This window comes from Mastomys coucha, unplaced genomic scaffold (assembly GCF_008632895.1).
Source record: "Mastomys coucha isolate ucsf_1 unplaced genomic scaffold, UCSF_Mcou_1 pScaffold21, whole genome shotgun sequence".
Classification (NCBI taxonomy): domain Eukaryota; kingdom Metazoa; phylum Chordata; class Mammalia; order Rodentia; family Muridae; genus Mastomys; species Mastomys coucha.
The window spans coordinates 1,832,957-1,854,600 of record NW_022196904.1 but is presented as its reverse complement, the minus strand read 5'-3'; the positions used below and the strand labels follow the sequence as shown (position 1 = coordinate 1,854,600).

The window sequence follows — 21,644 nt, the reverse complement described above, 5'->3', positions numbered from 1 at the left end:
AAAAAAAAAAAAAGTTTTCGTTTTAATCCCAGGTGTGGGATATGGGGCTGCTTCAGATTGTCCATAGCAGCTGACTGTGATTTGCCTCATGCTTTAACAGGGGCATGATTTTGCCAGGTGCAGTTAGTAATTTGGTAACTTTTCAGAGGATGTATAAGTGCAAGGGTTCCAAGAGGCAGGGGTGATTGTTGGTTGCTGTTGGTCATGGTGTGTTAAGTAGTCAGTGCACACAAAGAAGAAACAAGAAGAAATTAGATACTGACATTGAAGATCAGTCTTGCCCCAAGGAACTCAACGCTTTAATCAGCAGGAAGTAGTCTAACAAAAACGTTGCCCGCCCCCTTCCAACCCCTGACTTTATTCAGGGGTCTCTTTCCTTTCCTCTCTATCCTTTTTTCCTCTCTTGTCCAGTGTTAGGGGATTGAAAGGGTGAAAGAACCCACAAAGTGGCAAAAGATAAGTTACATGCCCCTATGATAGAATATTGTTCTATTGTAAGAAGAAATGAAGTAGTTACAGAATTTATAACATGGATGGACCTTGAAAACATTTAGTTGAGTGAATAAAACTAGATACAAAAGGTTCCATATTGTGTGAGTCCATTCACATGAGGTATCCAAGATAGGCAAATCCATAGAGAAGGAAACTAGACCCGTGGTGGCAGAGGCAGGAGGGAAACTAAGACTGGGAATGTCATCCCTGGGTACCAGCACAATGTAAATGTTCTGGAATTAAGTGATAGTCATGGTTGCATAGCTTGTGAACATGATAAAAACCACTGAGTTACATGCATTAAGAGGGTGAAATATGGACTATGATGTTGAACTATATGATGGTGATGGTGGTGGTGGTGATGATGCTGATGATGGTGCTGACAATGGCATGATGACAGTAATACTGATGGCTGAAGTGATGGTAGTGGTGGTGATTGTGATGATAGTGCTGGTAACAGTGCTTGTGGTGCTGGTTGATGGAAGTAGAGACTGCGTAGTAATGGTAATGCTGGTTGTGACGCTAATAGTGATTTCATGGTGAAGGTTTAGTTTGTGGCTGTAGTAATGGTGATAGTAGAGGGGATGATGGTTGTTAATGGAAATGGTGGTGGTGGTGACAGTGATGATGGTGATATCGATGGGTTTAGTAATGGAGATGGTATTGTGCTGCTGATGGTGATGGTAGAGCTAGAAACGATGCTAATTGTGATGGCAACGATGATAATAGTGAATGGGTGATGTTGATAGCTGTAGTAACTGAGATGGTGGTGAGAGGGGCATAGTGCTGATGGTCATAATGTTAGAGGTGTTGGTGCCTGTGGGGATGATGATGAAGGCCATAGTGACTGGGACCTCAGAGCTCTGCTTCTCCCTCCAGGTCTCGTCCGAGAGCAGGAGGCTGGGTTGCTGCAGTTCCTCCGCCTGGATGGATTCTCGGTGCTGATGCGGGCCATGCAGCAGCAAGTGCAGAAGCTCAAGGTCAAGTCAGCGTTCCTGCTGCAGAACCTGCTGGTGGGCCACCCTGAGCACAAAGGTGAGCTGGCTGACAGGGAAGCAGATGCCCTGAGAGAGACATCTGGGGAACATGGGAGTGGTATGGGAACATCCTTCCTGACTCCCCCAGCTCTTCCACCAGGAACCCTTTGCTCCATGGGGATGGTCCAGCAGCTGGTGGCCCTTGTGAGGACAGAACACAGTCCTTTCCATGAGCATGTGCTTGGAGCCCTGTGCAGGTACGTGTGCTGGGGCCCTAGGAGGAGGGCGCCTTGTATGGATCTCCCACAGAAAGAGCACCTCAGGCATTAGTCTGCTCCTACACTGGGACCCTGCATTGGAACTATCGCTGTGGGGGAGGTGCAGGGATCATACAGTGCATCTCTTCACAGTTCTTGGGAGGGAGATCTTACAGTCCACAGGGCGAACAAATTAGTGTTCATGGCTTTTTCAACCTGCCGGCCTTAGGCCACATGTGCCCTAATACAGAATTGTAAATTTACTTAAAAGCATTGTAAGATTTCATATATATAGTATATCAATTATTCATATATATAATTGATATAATATACAATCACTTTATTTTATTTTCATCGGTGTTTTACTTGGATGTATGTTTGTGTGTGAGTGTCAGAAACTCTAGAACTGAAGTCACAGTCAAGTGTGACCCACCATGTGGGTGCTAGGAATTGAACCTGGGTCTTCTGGAAGAGCAGACAGTGCTCTTAACCACTGAGTCATCTCTACAGTTCCCACATTGTAAGATTTTCTTTCTTTCTCTCTCTCCCTTTCTTTCTTCCTTCCTTCCTTCCTTTCTTTTCCTCTTCCTTTTCCTTTTCCTTTTTCTTTCTTGGTTTTAGTTTTGGTTTTTGGTTTTGGTTTTTTTTCAAGACAGGATTTCTCTTTATAGCCCTGTCTGTTCTGGAATTCACTCTGTAGACCAGGCTCGTGCCTCTGCCTCCTGAGTGCTGGAATTAAAGGCAGGTGCCACCACTACTCAACCAAGATTTCTTAAAGTAACCCAATCATACCATTGTCTAGCATGATCTTTGTAGATGACAGCTGATAGCAGTGTGTCACAGTAAAGCTGGATGCACCTGGACCGTGGCAGCACCATCCAACCTTATATTCATTGCTGGGATGTGAAGCAGCTGGATGGCAATTTTATAGATGGATGAACCAAAGACTCAGTGTAGGCCTTGGGCTCCCATAGAAGCAGTGGTGAGGGGCTAGGTGCTGGGCTGTGGTCTTAGTTGCAGATGAGGTCCTAAGGTCTGCTCTTCTGTCCTCCCATAGCCTTGTGACAGACTTCCCTCAGGGTGTTCGTGAATGCCGGGAGCCTGAGCTGGGCCTGGAGGAACTGCTCCGTCATCGTTGCCAACTGCTGCAGCAGCATGAGGAATACCAGGTAGGTAGGGTGGGTGTTGGGCCCTGTGCCTGTGGGCTCAATCTGTTTCTGCCTCCCTTCTCTCCCTATTGTGTTTTCTGCTGTTATCTAACACTGTGAACCACATACTGTGTCAGTGGGGAGGGGAGAATTAAACTGATGAGGTATTATGTACCACAAAAGTAATAAACATCCTTAACTATTCAGTGAAATGGGTGAATAAATTAAGTAGATAAGAATAGGTAACTCACTAGATAAGTAATAAGTGATCACAGTTAATTTAGTATCCATACTTATTTCCTGATCTAGATGATTATTTTAAATGTTTTTTTTTCTTTTTTTCTTTCTTTTTTTTTTTTGTTTTTTTATTTTTTGAGACAGGGTTTCTCTGTGTAGCCCTGGCTGTCCTGGACCTCACTCTGTAGACCAGGCTGGCCTGGAACTCAAAAGAGATCCGCCTGCCTCTGCCTCCCAAGTGCTGAGATTAAAGGCTTAAATGTTTTTCTTAATTAGAAAGATTTATGTGTCTGTGTTTTTATGTGCATGTATAGGGGTGCCTTTTGAAGCTAGTGGAAGGCATTGGAACCCCTGGAGCTGAAGTTGTAGGTAATTGTGAGCTGTCTGGTGTGGGTGATGGGAACTGAGCCAAGGTTCCCAGCAAGAACAACAATTGCTCTTAATTTCCAAGCACTCTCTCTAGGCTCTATTATTTGCTTTTTTACATTTGTAAGAGTGTTTGTGAGTGTGTGTGTTTGTGTGTGGGAGTGTTCGGTATAAGTAGCACTACTTGTGTGGAGGTCACAGGATAATCAAAGTCAGGTCATCAGGCTTGGCAGAAGGCTTTTACCTGCTGAGCCATCTCGCCAGCTTTGATCATTCATTTTGTGACACACCCTCTGCTTCAATGCTTCAGATTTTAATAAAGCTTGGCATAGCAAATGTGCACCAGCGATGCCCTTTCTGTTGCATTTGTGTCTCTGTGGACACACCTGATGTTTACAGAGGGACAGTACTAGGAGAGGCAGGACACCTGCTAGCAGCTGTCTATCCTGACCTTATCTCAGGAACCTGTGACCTTAATAAATGTCCCCATAGAGCGCTGGGTGCTGCAGACCAGCCTGGCCTGGTTTCAGGCGGGGGACAATGTGGGGGCCCTACATGCTGCGTTTGTATTTATCTCCCAACAGACCCTAAGCGAAACTATTCCAAGTCCAGTCTTGCCCCACCCCTAGAGGTGCCCACCACCTACAGGCAAACAGACCAAGCCTTATATTTAAAAAAATTTCTCAAAAAAAAAAGACAAGGCTGGGAATTTTTTTTTTCCCTCAAAAATAAAGGTTGCATGGAGGCAAGGGCAGGCAGATGTCTATTGTTGGAGGCCAGCCTGGTCCCCGTGTTAGCATTGTAGGCTAGTGCTGGGGTGAAGGTTATGCACCCCTATGCCCAGCAGGAGTGTTTTACATTACTCCTGATGACAACTTTTTTCTTCCATCACAGCTCTATTGTGTGGAGTGGGGATGGCTTTTTGGCCTCATTGATTTAACTGCCTCTTATTGTTTTAAGTTATATTTTCACTGTGTTAGCTCAAAGTGATCTCACGCTTGAAATCCTGATGTAGTCATCTGTTATAGGAGGTATAGGTTGTCTCCAGTCTCTCACTACTACAGACACTGCTATAGGAACAAGTTTTTAGGCAGGGCCTGGGTCAATTGGCAAAGTGCTTGCTATGCAAGCAGGAGGAGCTGAGTTCACAGTTCAGGAGGCAGGGACAGGGGATCCCTTGGGGCTCATATGTAGCCAGTCCAGTAGAGTCAGAGAATTCCAGGTTCAGTGAGAAAGTGTGTCTCAGAAGATGAGATTGAGGCCAGCACACACCTTCAATCCTAGCACTGGGGAAGAAGCAGCAGGTAGAGCTCTGTGAATTTGAGGCCAGCTTGGTCTACAGAGTGAGTTCCAAGACGCCCAGGCTACATTGTGAGAAAAGGGAAAGAGATGGAAAACAGTTGAGGGAGATACTTGTTAACCTCTGGTGTCCATACCCACGTGCACACGGATGCAGTCATACCCAAACACATACGTGCATACACACACACACACACACAAGGTGGATGGCTTCTGGGACACACGCACTGCACACACACTCTGCTCCATCCCCATAAAAAAAGAACTTAAAAAAAAAATCTAATTACTGTGTGTGTGGCACACGTGGAGGTCACAGGAAAATTTGTAGAAGTCAGTTCTTCCCTTCCATAAATGGGTTATGGGGATTGAGCTTAGGGGGCTGATGTGAAGACTGAGCAGTCTGGGAGGCCTCAAGACTTTATCTCTGGAGCTCAGAAACCCATGAGTTGGTGCAGTGGCCATTGGGAAAGACCAGGCTTCCGGAGTGGGAAGGCAGTAGGTAGTTGAGAAATACAGGGGAATGTTCTGCCTGCTGAATGTATGGGAGGCAGGTTTGTCCCTGTGCTCAGGACTCCTCTTTTACCCTGATCCAGGAGGAGCTGGAGTTCTGTGAAAAGCTGTTACAGACCTGTTTCTCCAGCCCTACGGACGACAGCATGGATCGGTGAGACCAGGTGGCTTCTTGCATTTTCTTCGTGGGAACCCCAGGCCTCCTGCCTCCCTCCTTCCCAGGCACTCTCTCCCAAGGGATTGCCAGGCCTTGTTTGGGCCTGGGCCTGGGCCTGCCAGCCCATCTCAGGACAGCCCCCTGGAGGGGTTGCTGAGAAAGGTGCTGGCCCCTTGGATTCCCTCCCTTGCTTTCTGTCATCCTTTCTTCTCATGTCCATACTGCTCTTCAAATAAAACCATTTCTCCTGCTCCCCTATGTTGTCTTGCATTGTTTTTTGGAAGGTTCTTATGGAAGGAGGGAGGGACTGAGCTTAGATGATTTGGGAAGAGGGTCACTAAACGGATAGTAAAAGTGTTGCTCTTATCCTCAGAGCTGTTGTCTTCTTTTCCTGCTTTGTTGTGCTGGGACCATCTGTTCTTTAAAACACACACACACACACACACACACACACACACACACACACGCACGCACGCACGCACGCACGCACGCACGCACGCGCGCGCACGCGTACCTTTAAAAACATATTTGAGTGTGGCCTGTGAATTCACAGCATGGCCTGTGAATGGAGGTCAGAGGACAGTGTAGGGCATTGATTCTCCCTTTCTCCCAGGTGGGTATTGGGAATCGAATTTTAAGTTGAGTCAGGCCATGGGCTTGCACAGCAACCACCTCTACCCATGAAGCCAGCTCTACGTCCTTGAAGTTTGTGTGAAAGTAAATCTTCATTGCCAAGTTGGCTGGATTTAGAATCACCATGGAAACACATCTCCAGTGTGTGTCTATGAGACTGTTTCCAGAAAGGTCTAATTGGGGAGAGAAGACCCACTCTGGAATGTGGGAGCCCAGACTGAACAAAAAGGAGACATGGGGAGCAGAGCTAGTGTTCACTTTATAGTGTGAAGGTGGTCTGTTACACAGAACTAGCTAGCTGATACAAGATCGAACAAAAATTAAAAACAGCACAGCCCAGAAGAGACAAGACAGAAAAGAATTACTGACAGGTGTTAATCCGTGAAAGCAAGTCCATTAAAGCCACTTGAGAATCAAGGGGTGGAAAAAAATAACTAGATCCTTTGAAAGTCAAGATAATGAACATGACAAACATGACTGAAATAAAATGTCCCCGAAATATTAAGTTCTAATCTGCTATTTTAAACAAGGAAAACTCAAGTTTCTTACATGCATCTATCTAGTCCTTACAGCTGACCTCTAAAATGAGCCCGAAGGGGCAGGGGATGAAAGTTGGGGTAAACCGAGGATCAGCGCTAGAAAAGGCCCTTTAGTGACTGAATCCCGGCGTAAGGGGTTCCTCCCGGTTGTTACAAGACAAGGCTTTGTGCAGCAACTGGCAACGGTAGACGCCGCTTGGGCAAATGCCTGAGTAGGAGGTCAGCCAGAAAACCTCGGCTGAGGCGTCCCGGACGAACCCGGCTGAACAAAAGCAACCAGCTTCGCGTGAGGACGAAAAGTCGGAATGGATTTCTTAGGAGTTGACTCGAGTCAAAGAAATATGGTTGGAGGAGTCGGAATAACAATCGGATTTCCGAAGGTAGCTTTCAGGGCGAAAGATCCTAGAACCGAATATTCAGCGGGTTTTGGAATGTAGTCACAAAAAACAGGGTTCTGGATGCAGCAGCGACTGCGCAGTGGGCCCTCTAAGGATTATTCGGGGAGAGAACATTGGCAACCGCGGGCACGGACAGCGGCTGAGTTCCGGAGTGGGCGGGCTCTGGGCGCCAGCGCTCACTGCGCACGCGCTTCGCCAGGCAGAGCTAGCGGCTGCTCCGCACCTGCGCACGGAGAGCGACCACGGGAGGGAGGGCGGAGCCTGCCTTCTTGCGTCCTCCCGCGCTCGGGGCATTGTGGGACAGTGGCGGAGGTAGCCGTGCGTCGGAGGCCTTAAGGTGGACGGCTGGGCCGGGGAGACCCAGCCGCTTCGGGTGACAGTGAAGCCGAGGAGACGTGCGTCGGCTCTCGGTGCAGCTCTGCACCCGTTGGGCTGTGGAGGCTTCTTTTTCCTGTCCCGCGGGTGTCGGCGTGGTTTGTGTGTGTCTCTGTGTGTCACCCGCGGCGACTTCCCCGGTCGCCACTGCTTCGGAGGCGCCTGCGCAGGCCGCGCGTCTGCCACGGAGCTCTGCGGTGGAACGAGCGCGCGTATTTTTTCGCGACGCCCCGAACTCGTCGACGCTCGGTGGTGAGGCAGGGGATTCCCTGTGACTGGAGGGCGCTTGCGCGGGTTCGCGAGCTCCGGCCCAGGCGCCTGCGCGAGCCCACCGGCGCCGCCCCCGCCCCTGCCCCTCTTACCCGGCCCCTCGATAGGGCCGGAGCCGCCGGCGGCGGGGCGGCGGGGGCGCCCCGATGAGCCCCGAGTGCGAGGAGCCGCCGCCCCCCCGCGCAGGTGAGCTCCGCAGCTGCCTTCGCAGGCGTGCGCCTTCTAATCCCGAGTTTTTTCCTCAAATCCCCCTGAGCGCCCCAAGTCTCTTAGTATCCTCCCTTTCACTCCCTAAGTCTTTTAGCCACTTGTCAGAGTCATCAAGTCTATTTCCTGTCGCCGGGCCTGTGTCTACCTCGCTGTCATCACTCCCAGCCCGTCTTCCTCGTCTATTGGGGCCCCCTCTAAGTCTCTTAGGCTCTTCTTTATTACTCTCTTCTCGCAGCCCCCAGCCCCCATCTCTTTCCTCTGGGATCTACATCACCTCCACCTATCATTCTGACTCAGCTCTCCTGGGACTCGGGCCCACTCCCCTGTCGTAGTTTTCGTCCTCGGTGTCTTCCTCTTTCCTTCCTCTTGCCTACTCTTCTGTGCTCACCTCTGTGCCTACCCTTTTCACTCTCAACAGCTTCGTGGACTCTTGGCCTTTCTGAATCTCACCCTCTGCTCAGGAAGGCAAGGTTAAACAGGTTTTTCCTTCGCCTTGGCTGTGTCTGCCCTGTCCCTGGCTGTCCCTAGCTTCCTGTGGTGAGGAGGCACTTTGGAGCCACTGTTTGGTGCACTACTGGGTATACTGTGAGATGAGGCCTGCTGAGGGCCGGGTCCAGGAGGGAGTGGTCAGTGGAAGTCCCTGGTACGTTGTCTACTTAGGGAGCCAAAAGCAGAGCTGGACAGTCACAATTACTGTGTGTTGTGATGGTGGTAACCCAGGGTGTTATGGCAGCAGGCCACAGAGTGGGAGAGACTGGTGAGACCGGCCGGATGGGTGGCTTTTCTGTCGAGGAAGGCTGAGTGGGAGTTAACAGATGGAGAGTGGGAAGAACAACTTTACAGGTGGAAGAAACAGCACGTGCAAATATGTGAAGGTGGGAACATTGAAGGAGCCAGGATGAAGTGGGTTGAAGTGTTTAAGAGGGCAAGGGCAGAATGGCTTGGCTGGGGTGGTTGTCCAGGGCCTTAAGTGACCTGGTTGGTGGTCTTTTTTTTCCCCCCTCCTTCCTGGTGGTGGTACTAGGGCTCAACCCAAAGTTTTCCTGCTGTGGAGCAAGCATTCTACTACGGACTGAGCTACATACAGCCTGAGCCTCTTCTATTGCTTTTAAATTGTGAGACAGTATCTTACTAATTTTTTTAGGCTTGCTTTGAACTCTGCAGAGCTGGTGGGATATTGACTCACAATCATCTTGTCTCAGTTTTCTAAGTAGCTGGAATTCCATGTTTATGTTACCAGGCCAAGGTAGTTACAGTCTTGACCACTCTTTATGTACAGAGCCAACTGTAGTGAGGATGTATTACCATTAATACCTACCTGGAAGGAAGGCAAGATGTTTCTGGAAAGGAAGCTGCACTGTATGCCAAATGTGGTACTGGGTTGAGGGTTGTAAAACTGCCACAGGGTTGCTTCCATCTTAAAGGAGAGGTTCTGTCAGAACCAAGGCCAATGTTGCAGGGACTGGATTGCTTGAACAACACAGTATGAGTCGTTTCTATATGCATTTTGCGTACCTAATGTGGACAGTTCACACGGGAGCACTTGCTATGTTCTGCCACATACACTTGGAGTTGTCTTGTGCTGTTTAAAATGCTTCTCTTTTGGGTTTTTTGTTATTTATTTCTCTGGTAACCTTTGCCTAATGCAAATCATTTTGCCCAAATTCAGTGATTTGACTCTTCTAGTTTTAGGATTGGTATAATGAGCAATTATTTAGAGCAAGAGTTTTTGTGAGTTAGAACTAGTGTGAGTCCTGGCTCTTGCCTTTCCAATGGTGAGTCCTTAGAAAAGTTATGCAGGTGGTCTGTATCTGTTTCTCATCTGTAAGTGGGCTAATAGGGCTGTCTGTGTAAGGTGGTTCTGGGTATTGAGGGCCACATTTGTAGATGCCTATCACGGGATGCAATGCACACAGCAAGTCTATCGAATCAGTATCTCTTAGGATTATCATCTGACTTTTGATAATTTATCCCAGTAGTTCTCATTGGGTATGATATGTCCTCTAGGAGACATTTGGCAATGTTTGGAGACTCTTTGGTTGTCAAAACTATAGGAGATAGGAGAAAGTATCCTTCCCACATTTAGTGTATGTATATCCCACCCAGGGATGCTATTGATTGTCTTCTAATACACAGAGCAGCCACTCACCACAAATAGCTATCTAGTCTCAACTGCCATTGATGCCGGTAGGGAAGATAGGAGGGAAACACTGCTACTCTGCTATTTTGTTTGAGTATCTTTATGTGCTACATTGAGCTTCTGTGTGGTGTAGGAGCAGTTATGTATTTTCCTTTACATTCATCCTCTTTGGTTGTTTGCTTTTGTTGGGTCATGTGGCATCTTTTTTTGCCATTGAAGGAAAACAGCCTTGTTCCCCCCTCACCCTCACTTCTACTTTGGGATCTCTGGCCAAGTGAGCTTCAGCGATCACTTTCTCTTCTCTGGCTTCTGTTTCCATTAATCCAACAAGTACTTTTACTTTTATTTTGAACCGGAGTCTCATCTGTTTCAAACCATCTGGCCTCAAACTCACTTTGTAGCCAAGGATGACTTTAACTTCTGATCCTCCTGCCTCTACTTCCCAAGTGTTAAGGATGGCAGTGGTGGTAGGGATTCGAACTCAAGAGTTTTGTACATGCCAGACAAACACCCTGGCAAATGAACTACATCCCCAAACCCCCCAAAACATTTGGTTTTGGATTTGTCAGTATGTTAGATCTTAGGTGGCATTTCTAGAAAGTTGCAGATGCCTGGACGGGCCTACCTTTTCCTCACAGCTGAGGCTTATATGCTCTCATAGAGTGACCAATGTGATGCTTTGGAAGGCGCCTTTGCCAGGGAAGGCTTCTGGGAGGAAGTGGTGTCAGTTTAGAGGTCTGACAGTCTCAGGAGGAGGTAGTTAGCCTCAGAGCTTGTAAGGCAGGTAGAAGGCACAGCCCCCACCCTGAGCGCAGTCAGTTGAGGTTCAGCTGTTGAATTCTTCTGCCATTAGACTTGCTGCAAAAGACAGGTAAATGGTCTAGCTGTGGTAAGAGTTATTGCCCAGTAATGGCTTAGTGGGAACACATCTATGCCAGACCATGGTTTTCCTTTTGCGCATCAGTTTTATGAATTCTCCAGGAGAGGCTGGATATTTCTCAGATGAGGACACTGAGGCTCAGTGGAATTAGGTCTTTGGTTTTTATCTTGGTGAGATAAAATTCCAACTCTGGTCAGGTGCAGTGGTATATGCCTATAATATAGGTAGGAGGAATATTTGAGCTCTGGAGTTTGAGGCTGGTCTGGACACCCACATAGAGATTTAAACTTAGGTCTTTGGACATTTAGTTTGGTTTAGTCTTGAGATAGGATCTTGCTTTTATAGCCCCAGCTAGATCAACTTTCAAAATTCTGGCCCATTAATCCAGGTTTCCCTTCTGTTCTTCTAGGGACTATTTCACATCTGTTCAGTAAGCTATTTCTTTTTCCTTTTAAACTTGTGGGCACTCCAGGAGATGAGTACTGAATATAAACCTTCATGTTTTCACCCCAGTTCTTGGCCAAGTGTCTGTAGGCTCTGTTTTCTGATTATTCCTCCTTTGGGGTTGGGCCAGAGTTTCTCTTTCCTCTAGAATGGTCCTAGGATCTGAGGGGTTGGCTGTCCCTGAAACCCTCCTCACCCCTGGTTTGTTAATCTCACTCAGGCCTTTCCTAAGCCATGGGAAAGTCCCAGCTCATTTTTCCATGTGACCAGGTCCTTCTAGCAGTAATTCCTTCTCCAAATGGTTGTCCCCCTGTGCTTGCTTTGACAGGGTGGTGGTGTGCTCTGAAGGCCACACTGTGCGTCCTGCTCCTGATGGTTAGGTTGCTGTTACTGTCTCCTCATCCCTGGTATTAAGTGTCCCAAACCCCTTTTCCAGATTTGGCCTGGAGCTGGCTGTGGCATTAAAAACAGAGGCATGATCCACCCAGCCTTTTAAGGAGCTAGCGTGCCTGCTGCTGGTCTCCTTTCTTCCTAGAGCAGCCAGCCAGCCTGAGGGGCTGCCCTGATGCTAGAGCCTTTGAGCAGTCAGGTGGCTGTCTTGGAACCCTTCCACATCCCCCCCCCCCAAGGTCTCTTTGCCTTTGTCTCCCCTTTCTAGGTGGTTGGGGTCAGAGGCTGGTTAGGGCAAGTATGGAAGGATTGGCAGTTAAAGAACTTGGCCGTGGGTTTCCTAGTAGGCAGAATGTTTGGAGTTACAGCCGGCCTTTAACAACAGTGAGGAAAGGGTGGGGACCCCAGTGAAGTCCTATCTGGGCCAAGGAAGGAGACAGTATAGGGACTGACAGGTTCCTAAGAGAAACAGGAGATCTTAGAACAAAGCTAAACAAGAAGCCAGAGTGACTGATGTTAGAGCTGGCAGGAGAGGTAGAGCAACTTTCGTTTCTAATGGCTTCCTTTCTCATTTATAATTTCCCTTCCTTCCGTTAGCAGCCAGTCTTGGTTTTCAAACCGTCTCTAAAACCAGTCGTTGTCACTTCCGTTTTCTTGAAGCTGCTGAAAGCTACACAGGGTGGGGGTGGCGGGGTGTATAGTGCTAAGTATCTGAGTGATCTGAGGAAAGTGCTTAAGTCACTTGGGCAAATGCTGAGAGTTCCTGCTTTTCTGTTTTTAGTGCTGCCACCCTTAGTGTAGTGACTATCTCTTGCTCCTGCTTGAAAGTGTCTGAGTGTGGTCTCAAGACAGCCAAGGAGTCTTGCTCTACCACATCAGTACTTGCCTTTGGTCAGCATTCCTCCCTGGTTTTCCGGGCTCAAGTAGAGGCTATCACACATCATAAGAACCTCATACTAACCATTAGCTCTAGACTTGTTCCAGCTGCCTCCAGCTAGGTTCTCTGGAAGCCAGTTTGGGGAGAGAAGCCCAGCATAATCACTGAGACAGGTGTTAAGGTTGGAGTAGGAATGGAGGGTTTTAAGAGGCTGTGGCCTGTGTCATCTAACCAGGTGTTTTAGAAGGAAGTGGATGGGCCTCAGCAGTGAGAATTTGTCAGAAGACCAGGGCATGTCACATGGGTTCTGATTCTGTCTCTTGGTAGTTGTGTGCTTCTCTTCCTTTGGACCCTATTTTTAAAATAGGATTCTGTTGTCAAATGGAACTGACAATTATTTTTTTTCTTTCTTGCTGTAAAGACAAAATACTAAAAGGCTAGGGCCTGGGTTTATCCACAGATGATGGTTTGGTCTTGCTCCTTTTTTCTTCTCCAAACAGTTCCACTTTATCACATTTATTTAGTGGTGTGCCCTGTGGTGTGTGTGTGTGTGTGTGTGTGTGTGTGTACATACGTACTTGTAAGAGTCAGTTTTCTCCTTCCACATCTGGATCCCAGGGCTTGAATCCCAGTTGTCAGGCATTGCAGCAAAGTGCCTTTTCCTTTTTAGTCATCTCACCAACTCTAAGCCCCACTTTATTGAAATGGGAAGTGTGTTACTAGCACATACTAGTGAAGCTGTCCACCTCCCTCTGTATGGCATTCTGCTGGCAACTCTGAAAAGGCCTTTATCACTACACTCAGTGAAACTCTTCCTTCCATGTGTTCTGGTTGGGTGTCTTCTTGAGTCCACCTGGTCCTCTAGCATCTGGGCTTCCCTATCAACACTCAAACTGCATATATGGTCACTACTGTGCTTTCTCAGTTCTTCGAGCATGCTGGCTGGTCTTTTTGGTCCTTTCTCCAACCACACCTGGCTCAGGAGTAAGAAACCACACCTGACCCTCAGCTATAAGAAAGGCAGCTCGTAGTGAGGGTGGTTTTGTAGGCCTATGTGGGTGCCGAGTGCTCTTGTAGAAGGCCTCTGCCTCATCCCAGAGTGTAACTAATACGGCCACAATGGCACTTTTCAGTGTGACTATGCATTGTTAAGGCTCCTCAAATCATATGCCCTGCCTCTGCCATCTTCTCACCATGCAGACTTAACAAGGTGGGCTTTCTTATCTCAAGAATGTTGGTAATGAGGGATGGGGAAAGGGGAATCTGCTTAAGTTCTCAGAGTTGAGTTAACTTCTTCCAGGCCAGCAGGCACTCTGGTCTGGCCTCAAGATACTGGCTCTGGCAGGTTTTGTTTCCTCTTTAATGGTTTTGCTGATATTTATTTGCCATCCAGTTTATCCATTTAAAGAGCACAAGTCAGTAGGTCTGAGTCCATCCACAACTTTGTGTAGCATCACCACAATCAGTTTTATTTCATACTATTTTCTCTCACAGCTTTTGGACTTTGTTTGAGACAGGGTCTTAGGTAATGGAGGTTAGTGTTGAACTCAGTTGTACTCAAAATTGACTTTAAACATCTAGATCCTCCTGTCTTAACCTCTCAAGTGCTCTGATTATATAGGTATGCACCACTGTGTCTGGCTTAGTTTTAAAACAACAACAACAACAACAAAATTACCTTAAAAGGAAACTGTCCCTTTAAGCATTGAGTATAAACTCTTCTACATCCTTGAAACTTGTAATCAATCTCCTTTCTGTCATTGTTGATTTTGTTTGTGCTAGAAACTTGGTTTTATCAGAAGTTTTAGTTATGGTTTCCTTCCCCTGCCTTTGGTAGCTTCCCGATCTGTCTGATCTTACTGCCATGTGAGCCGCCTCCAGAGAGGCTCCATGTTCACCAAGTTGAACTTTTTGTTACTTCACACCACGTGGCCTTCAGCAGGAAGTCAGTGAGTGAGTCATGATTGATGTGGTGGTTGTCCCTTGAGATTATTCTCAGTCCCAGGTATACTCAGATTAGGAAACCTGTCTGCCTCACCCCTCCCTTCTGTCAGTGTTCTTTCCGGCTGGTCCCCTTTGCAGTGCATGTTTTTGTGACAGGTCTTGGTTGGCTTGTGAGATTGCCATTAAGTGAAGTAGGAAGTAGAAAAGGTGTCTGCACAACGTGGTTCTTGTGAAGCCCGGGTTCCTTCACCCCCACTCTACATCTATGATAACACCCCCAGCACCTGCATTGACCCTGCAACTAGCCTGTTCCCTCCCAGCCTGCCCTGAGTGACCTTGTGCCTCCTTCTCACTGGATTTCCTCCCTTTGACCTTGATCGAGTGGGGCCAAGGTGTGGGAGTGATTTTTACCATATCAATTGTATCAATTCCCAACTGGCAGTCTCCTGCCTCAGGGGCTGGAGCCTTGTGACAGCATGGTTTGGCAATATGTGTGTCATTAATACTTGTGATCATTTACAGCTACAGTGAGGTTGTGTGTTAGGTGCTGTCCTGTGTACTCTTAGTAGCATAGGAAGATTAAAAAATTTTTTGTTTAGATTTTTATGTTTTATGTATATGGTCTTTATGTCCATATGTGCACCACATGTGTGCCTAGTGCCTGCAGAGTTCAGAAGAGTACATTGGGCAGTCAGGAACTGGAGTCACAATTGTGAACTGCCATGTGGGTGCTAGTAATTGAATCTAAGTCTTTTGGAAGAGCAAATGCTCGAGAAACCACTAAGTCATCTGCCCCTGGAGTCTTTATAGTTAGAATAAATGCATTGTTATTGTGTGGTAATCTTTCTAGATAGCACTAAGTGAGCTCTGTACAGCTCAGAGTAAGAGGACAAAAACAGAGCTTAGGGACTGCCTGGTTCAGCCAAGATGATTGGGAAAGCCCCTGTGCAAGGAGAATGCTTAGTAAGAGGCCTCCTGAAGAAGAAGAAAAAACTAGCCAGGCAGTGGTGGCGCACGCCTTTAATCCCAGCACTTGGGAGGCAGAGGCAGGCAGATTTCTGAGTTCGAGGCCAGCCTGGTCTACAGAGTGAGTTCTAGGACAGCCAGAGCTACACAGAGAAACCCTGTCTCGAAAAAACCAAAAAAAAAAAAAAAAAAAAAAAAAAAAAAAAAAAAAAAAAAAAAAAAAAAAAAAAGAAGAAGAAGAAGAAACTAGCTGTTTGGATAGAATCACTGAGGTGGACCAAAGCTTAGCATGTTTTGGAAACAGGTAACAAAGAGTAGTATATCTTGGATGAGTGAGAAATATAGCATGAAGAAGGCTGAAAAAGTGGGGTAGGTTTCCAAGTGGTGCTCAAGGGCAGCTGGGGTTGTGCACTAGGGTTAACTATCTCTTCAGCAAGCTCTAGCTAGCTGGCTGCTGTGGTGGAGGAAGTCTTCTTTCTAGGACCAGACTCAGGTTGCGAATCAGAGGGTCTTGGGAAATAATAGAGTTCTGTGCAAGGGGAAACCATATAGGCAGAGACGGTCTGATGTCTGTGCCAAACTGTAGGCTGTCCTGGCTGGCTCTACTTTGTCTTAGTTTCATCCAGTGTGGCTTGGAGTAGTAGTAACCTTTGCCTTAGGTGTTTGTCAGGCCAGCAGGAGACAAGTGAAGAGTAGAACTTGTGGTCAGGCCGTAATTGTAGCAAGAGGTCCACAGATGCTGTCCTTGAGTCAGATGGCCTCTGAGGTCCTGGCAAGCCTCATAACTTACTGGAGTTCATTCAGTTCTTCCCATCCTGTGTGATGGCTGCTTCCATGGTTGTGGCTTGGCTGTGTACCCAGAGCATGTTGAGTAAGTTGCTGGTAGCACAGGTTGGGTGTGTTGACCATCTCTTTTAGGCTTAGATTTTTTTAAAATGGAGCTTTGTTGTTGCCTTGAGAGGAGCAAGGCCTTAGTGCAGGTCAGGTACTCAGGATAGTGCTGTTACCTGACTAGTACCCAGGGTGTTCTGGTCTTACCTAGTTACTAGAGTCAGGGCTTCATAGCTCACTTTGTTCTCATGCTGAACTGTTTATCACCGTGTGTTTTCTTTGGGTCCTGCTAGTGGCTGTCTTGTTCTAGGAGCCCTCACCCTAGGTTTTCCTCTTCTCTGTCCCAGGCCTGGGCGTGGGGTGATGAATATGGTTGGGCTGTGTTTGTGTGTGTGGTGTCCAGGCAACAGCCATAGCCTCAAGATGAGCATACTTCCTCTCTCCCGGCTGCTGCCACCCCACACCTCACCAGTGGCCTTGGGTGATTTGCTAGCATGGGTAGCAGCTGTGCACTAGAGGTCATGGGAGCATTTGAATTTGTTCAGCAAATAAAATGAATCTGAAGCTAGACGTTCAAATGGTATCCTTGCCCAGATAAAGGACAGTGGACACAGGATCATGGGGTGGTCAAGGTTACTGCATGCCACTTATTTTTTCCTTGCAGGCCCTGGATGGTCTACACTAAGAACTTCACCAGGCCTTAAGCTGAGAGTGATACAGTGACTTCTTATACTGCAGGGCAGGCAGCTTGGAGGCTGAGATGGTGGGCTCTGGGTTCCTTAGCAGGACTGAGTACTGTTCACAGCGTATGTACTATACTTGTGGAACCCCTGTAGAGGGTAGACTTGTGAGGAATCTTTGTCTGGGGCTTAAAAGGGGTGTTTGTGCTTGGTCACTGTGACTGTGGCTCATTCAGCAGGGGTTGCTAGTTGTGTGTGCCAAATTGATTATGCCTATGCTTGCAGGGCGCCATGTTTTGGAAGTTTGACCTGCACACAAGCTCTCACCTGGACACACTGCTGGAGAAGGAGGACCTGAGCCTACCTGAGCTGCTGGATGAGGAGGACGTGCTGCAGGAGTGCAAGGTTGTCAATGGGAAGCTCCTGGACTTTCTGTTACAACCGTCCCACCTGCAGGCCATGGTGGCCTGGGTCACCCAGGAACCCCCAGCCAGTGGTGAGGAGCGGCTACGCTACAAGTGAGTCCTTCTCTCACCTGTACTCAGTAACTGAACTTTGGGGATGAGGAAGTGAGGCAGGGAGGGTCAAGCCTTTTATAGGACCACAGCTCACTGGTGAAGACCCTTCATGGTTCAGTTCTTTTAAAAGTTGTATATAATAAGGTTCTCTAGATAGATATAAAATCTTGGGATAAGTCCCACTCAGCCTTGAAACCTCAACAGGGAGCCACGTTTTCCCACTTTCATTGTTAACCTTTTTTTCTAGTTAGTTTGTTTGTTGTTCTCAGTTTTTGTTTTTGTTTTGTTTTATTCAGTTTGAGGTTTTGTTTTTGTTTTGTTTTTTTCAGACAGGGTTTGCCTTGACTGTCCTAGAACTTGCTCTGTAGATCAGGCTGGCCTTGAACTCAGAGATCTTCTTCCTAAGTGCTTGGCTTAAAGGCATGTGCACATCTTGTTGTTGTTTTTAGATTTTATTTATTGTATGTGTATGAGTACACTGTAGCTGTACAGATGGCCATGAGCCATCATGTGTGTGGCTGCTGGGAACTGACCTCAGGATCTCTGCAGGCCCTGCTCGCTCCAGTGTAATTCACTGTAACTGTCTTCAGATGCACCAGAAGAGGGCGTCAGATCTCATTACAGGTGGTTGTGAGCCACCATGTGGTTGCTGGGATGCAAACTCAGGACCTTCGGAAGAGCAGTCAGTGCTCTTACCCGCTGAGCCATCTTGCCAGCCCCATTTTGTTGTTTTTGAGATAGGGTCTCAATAGCTCAGGCTGACCTTGAACTTGCTGTGTTGAGTATCACTCCTGATCTTCCTGTTCCCTTCCAAGTGCTGAGATTGTAGCATGCATTCACCATGCCTGACTCCTTCCTGTGTGTGTGTGTGTGTGTGTGTGTGTGTGTGTGTGTGTGTGTGTGTATGTGTTTTCAGACACAAATTGGAAGGGTCAGTCTCTACAATTTCTCCTTTCACCATATAAGTTCTGGGGATTGAATTCAGGCTTGGCCTTTACCTGCTGAACCATCTCAGTGTTCTTCCACTTTTTTGAGACCAGTTCTACTGAATCTGAAGTTAACCAATTCAGCTACACTGGCCAAAGAAAGCTCCAGAAATCTTCCTGTCTCTGCCTCCCTAGCTCTGGGATTAGACACAAGCCATCATACTCAGCATGTTACATTGGTGCTGGAGATCTGAACTCAGTTTCTCATGTTTGCACAACAGTCACATGTGCATCTATATAAGCTTCTGTGTAGGTTTCTAAGGAGCCCAGTGGATATTGGATCCCCTGGAGATGGAGTTATAGGAGGTTGTGAGCCATCTAATGTTGGTGCTGGGAACTAAGCCTGGGTTCTCTGCAAGTTTTAAACATGCTTAACTGCTGGCCTTCTCTCTAGTCACCACCCTTATGTTTTTAACCAATTAGGATTTTTGTCAGGTTGATGTAGATTTGAACATACCTTATAAGAAGTAGTTGAGAGTGATCCCAAGTATATGTTGCTGGTTTCCCAACTGGAATGGTGACATGGACATAGCATGCCTGGTACCTGCTCAGTCCCTGTTGAAAGGAGGCTTTCTGATTTTACTTATACTCCTTTGCATACGTGTAGACATTTAATTACCTGCATAGGCCACATCCTGAACATGTCCATCACATGGACATGCATCTGAAGACAGTTACAGTGAATTACACTGGAGCGAGCAGGGCCTGCAGAGATGCTGTTCTTTCTGTTCCCTTCATAACATGTTACCTCCTTCTTAACCCATGCTTAACTTTGGCAGCTACTAGTCTGTTCCCGTCTTACCTAGTTTTTTTGTTTGTTTTTCGAGACAGAGTTTCTCTTTATACTCTTACCTAGTTTTGTCATTGGATTTTTTTCAACATAATTTTCTAGAGATTGATTCAACCCTTGAGAAAAGGTGGCTGTTTTTTTCATCAAGAATAGCAAGATCCGGGCCTGGAGAGATGGCTCAGCAGGAAAGAGCACCGACTGCTCTTCCAAAGGTCATGAGTTCAAATCCCAGCAACCACATGGTGGCTTAAAACCACCTATAATGAGATCTGATGCCCTCTTCTGGTGCATCTGAAGACAGCTACAGTGTACTTAATTATAATAATAAATAAATCTTAAAAAAAAAAAGAATAACAAGATCCTACCAAGATTGACTTTGGCTCACTACGTTCCTGTGTGGGGCAGCCTGTGGGCCTTCCATATGCTTTACAGCCAGCTTCTTTCTGGGGCAGCCTGTGGGGCTTCCATGTGGTGTTCAGCCAGCCCCAGACTGCCTTATTTTCATATGAGGGGTTTATTGCTATTATTATTATTATTATTATTTATTTATTTATTTTTTTTGAGACAGGGTTTCTCTGTGTAGTCCTGGCTGTCCTGGAACTCACTCTGTAGACCAGGCTGGCCTCGAACTCAGAAATCCACCTGCCTTTGCCTCCCAAGTGCTGGGATTAAAGCCGTGCGCCACCACCACCCGGCTATTATTATTATTTTTAATTATTATTTCTCTTTTGGATTTTGAGCTTTGAGAGTACAGTATCTTCATCTGTTTGACCATTCTTGGTCCCTAGAACACACAGTGCATAAAGGCTCTATATGTAGGGGGAGGAAGCATATGCCACCTGCATGGGGCATAGGGTGTAGCACCAAATGATAAGGCAGGACCGGGCAGACAGGACACTGTTGGGCTCCCAGCAGTTGTTGCCGTCTTGCTGTTCTTCCCTAAGAGTAGGCCCTTCCCTGGGTTTACATTTCTATCTCTTGTGTGTCCACCTTGTTCACCGTGCTGTTCCCTGCCTTCTTGTTTTCCCATCCTGGAAACCTTGAGCCAGACAGATAATGATGGTTGTTCCTCAGTTTTCCTGTTATAGTAGGGCCTCAGTAAAGCAGTGTTGGCTGTAGTCATGGCCTGTTTGGTCTTGCTGCCTCTGATAGCACTTCTGGAGAACAGAGTATGTCTGTCATTTGCCAACTTGTCCCACTAGATGTCTTCTCCATTGTTCTTCCCTTTCTACCCATCAATCCTTACTAAACCTGCATTTAGTGGACTGTGATCTAGACTCAGCATTGAGCGTTGATAGTGAGGCAGCCCTGCTGGCTCTGGGTGTCTCTGCCCTGATTAAGGAGTCTATTTTCTAGATGTTGGGGGCCCTTGGCACAGGCCCCAAGGTTTTGGACTAGACTTAGTATAGCTGTAATCTCCTATGGCCTTAGGTAATGTCCTTAGTAGTGAAGCTTCTGGAATGTCAAGTACCCAAGGATGTTTGAGGACAGGGGCAAAGGTTGGGGGGTTAGAAAAATAATGTCAGGGCTAGGATGCTGAGGAGAGAAGGCCTGAGCTGGAATAGTGTGTGGAACTGGGCATGGCATTAGAGGAGATGGGAGTAAGTGTTGGGAGGGGAACAGGAAATGTTTGAGTTTTAGGACTGAGTTCAGGTCAGATGTCATTTTGTGGTGGTGGGAGCCCCAGTAGGTTTTTTGTTTGTTTTGAGACAGGGTTTCTCTATGTAGCCCTGGCTGTCCTGGAACTCACTCTGTAGACCAGGCTAGCATTGAATTCACAAAGAACCTCTACCTCTGCCTCCTGAATGCTGGGATAAAAGGTGTGACACCATGCCTGGCTGCTTTTAATTTTTAAAATCGATTTTATGTGTATGGGTGTTTTAGCTGCATGTTACTAGATGGATATGATGAGTACTTGCTCCTGATGGAGGTCAGAAAAGGATGGTGGCTCCCCTTGGGACTGAAGTTACAGTTGCTTGTGAGCTGTCTTGTAAGGGCTATGCATCAAACTCAGGTCCTCTGCAAGAGCAACAAGTGCCATTAGTTACTGAGCTATAACTCCTGCTTTCTCAGTGGGTTCTTAGGAAGCCTGGGAGGGCTCAGAAATTGAAGGGGGATTTTATTTCTCTTTTGGTTTCCCTTCCTGGACACAGGACCCCCTGAGCCTAGTGCTGGATGCGGGGGATGAAGGCAGGGCCTTTACCTTCTCTCTGCACTCACACCTACCCTTTACTCACTTTCTAGGTACCCTAGTGTAGCCTGTGAAATCCTGACTTCTGATGTGCCCCAGATCAATGATGCCCTGGGTGCAGATGAGTCCCTCCTGAACC

General features: G+C 47.2%; 2 protein-coding genes across 10 annotated transcripts in view; both read left to right on the top strand.

Annotated features, from left to right (window-relative positions):
* The window catches only part of Hspbp1 (HSPA (Hsp70) binding protein 1), a 22,687-nt gene extending 16,986 nt beyond the window's left edge, over window positions 1-5,701 (top strand). For all 4 annotated transcript variants that reach the window (XM_031385139.1, XM_031385138.1, XM_031385137.1 and 1 more), the window contains 4 exons: window positions 1,372-1,527; window positions 1,630-1,726; window positions 2,784-2,895; window positions 5,370-5,701. In XM_031385139.1, the coding sequence (XP_031240999.1) occupies window positions 1,372-1,527; window positions 1,630-1,726; window positions 2,784-2,895; window positions 5,370-5,444 (440 nt within the window). In that variant the 3' untranslated portion in view covers window positions 5,445-5,701. The remainder of the gene's footprint in view (window positions 1-1,371; window positions 1,528-1,629; window positions 1,727-2,783; window positions 2,896-5,369) is intronic.
* Window positions 5,702-6,815: 1,114 nt separating this feature from the next.
* Window positions 6,816-21,644, top strand: part of Ppp6r1 (protein phosphatase 6 regulatory subunit 1) — a 25,528-nt gene continuing 10,699 nt past the window's right edge. For 2 of the 6 annotated variants that reach the window (XM_031385120.1, XM_031385121.1), the window contains exons 1-3: window positions 6,816-6,995; window positions 17,306-17,538; window positions 21,559-21,604. In XM_031385120.1, the coding sequence (XP_031240980.1) occupies window positions 6,921-6,995; window positions 17,306-17,538; window positions 21,559-21,604 (354 nt within the window). In that variant the 5' untranslated portion in view covers window positions 6,816-6,920. Of the gene's footprint in view, window positions 6,996-7,194; window positions 7,845-8,220; window positions 8,744-17,004; window positions 17,147-17,305; window positions 17,539-21,558; window positions 21,605-21,644 lie in introns of those variants that run through there. The other 4 variants (XM_031385125.1, XM_031385126.1, XM_031385124.1 and 1 more) reach the window with 4 other exon arrangements.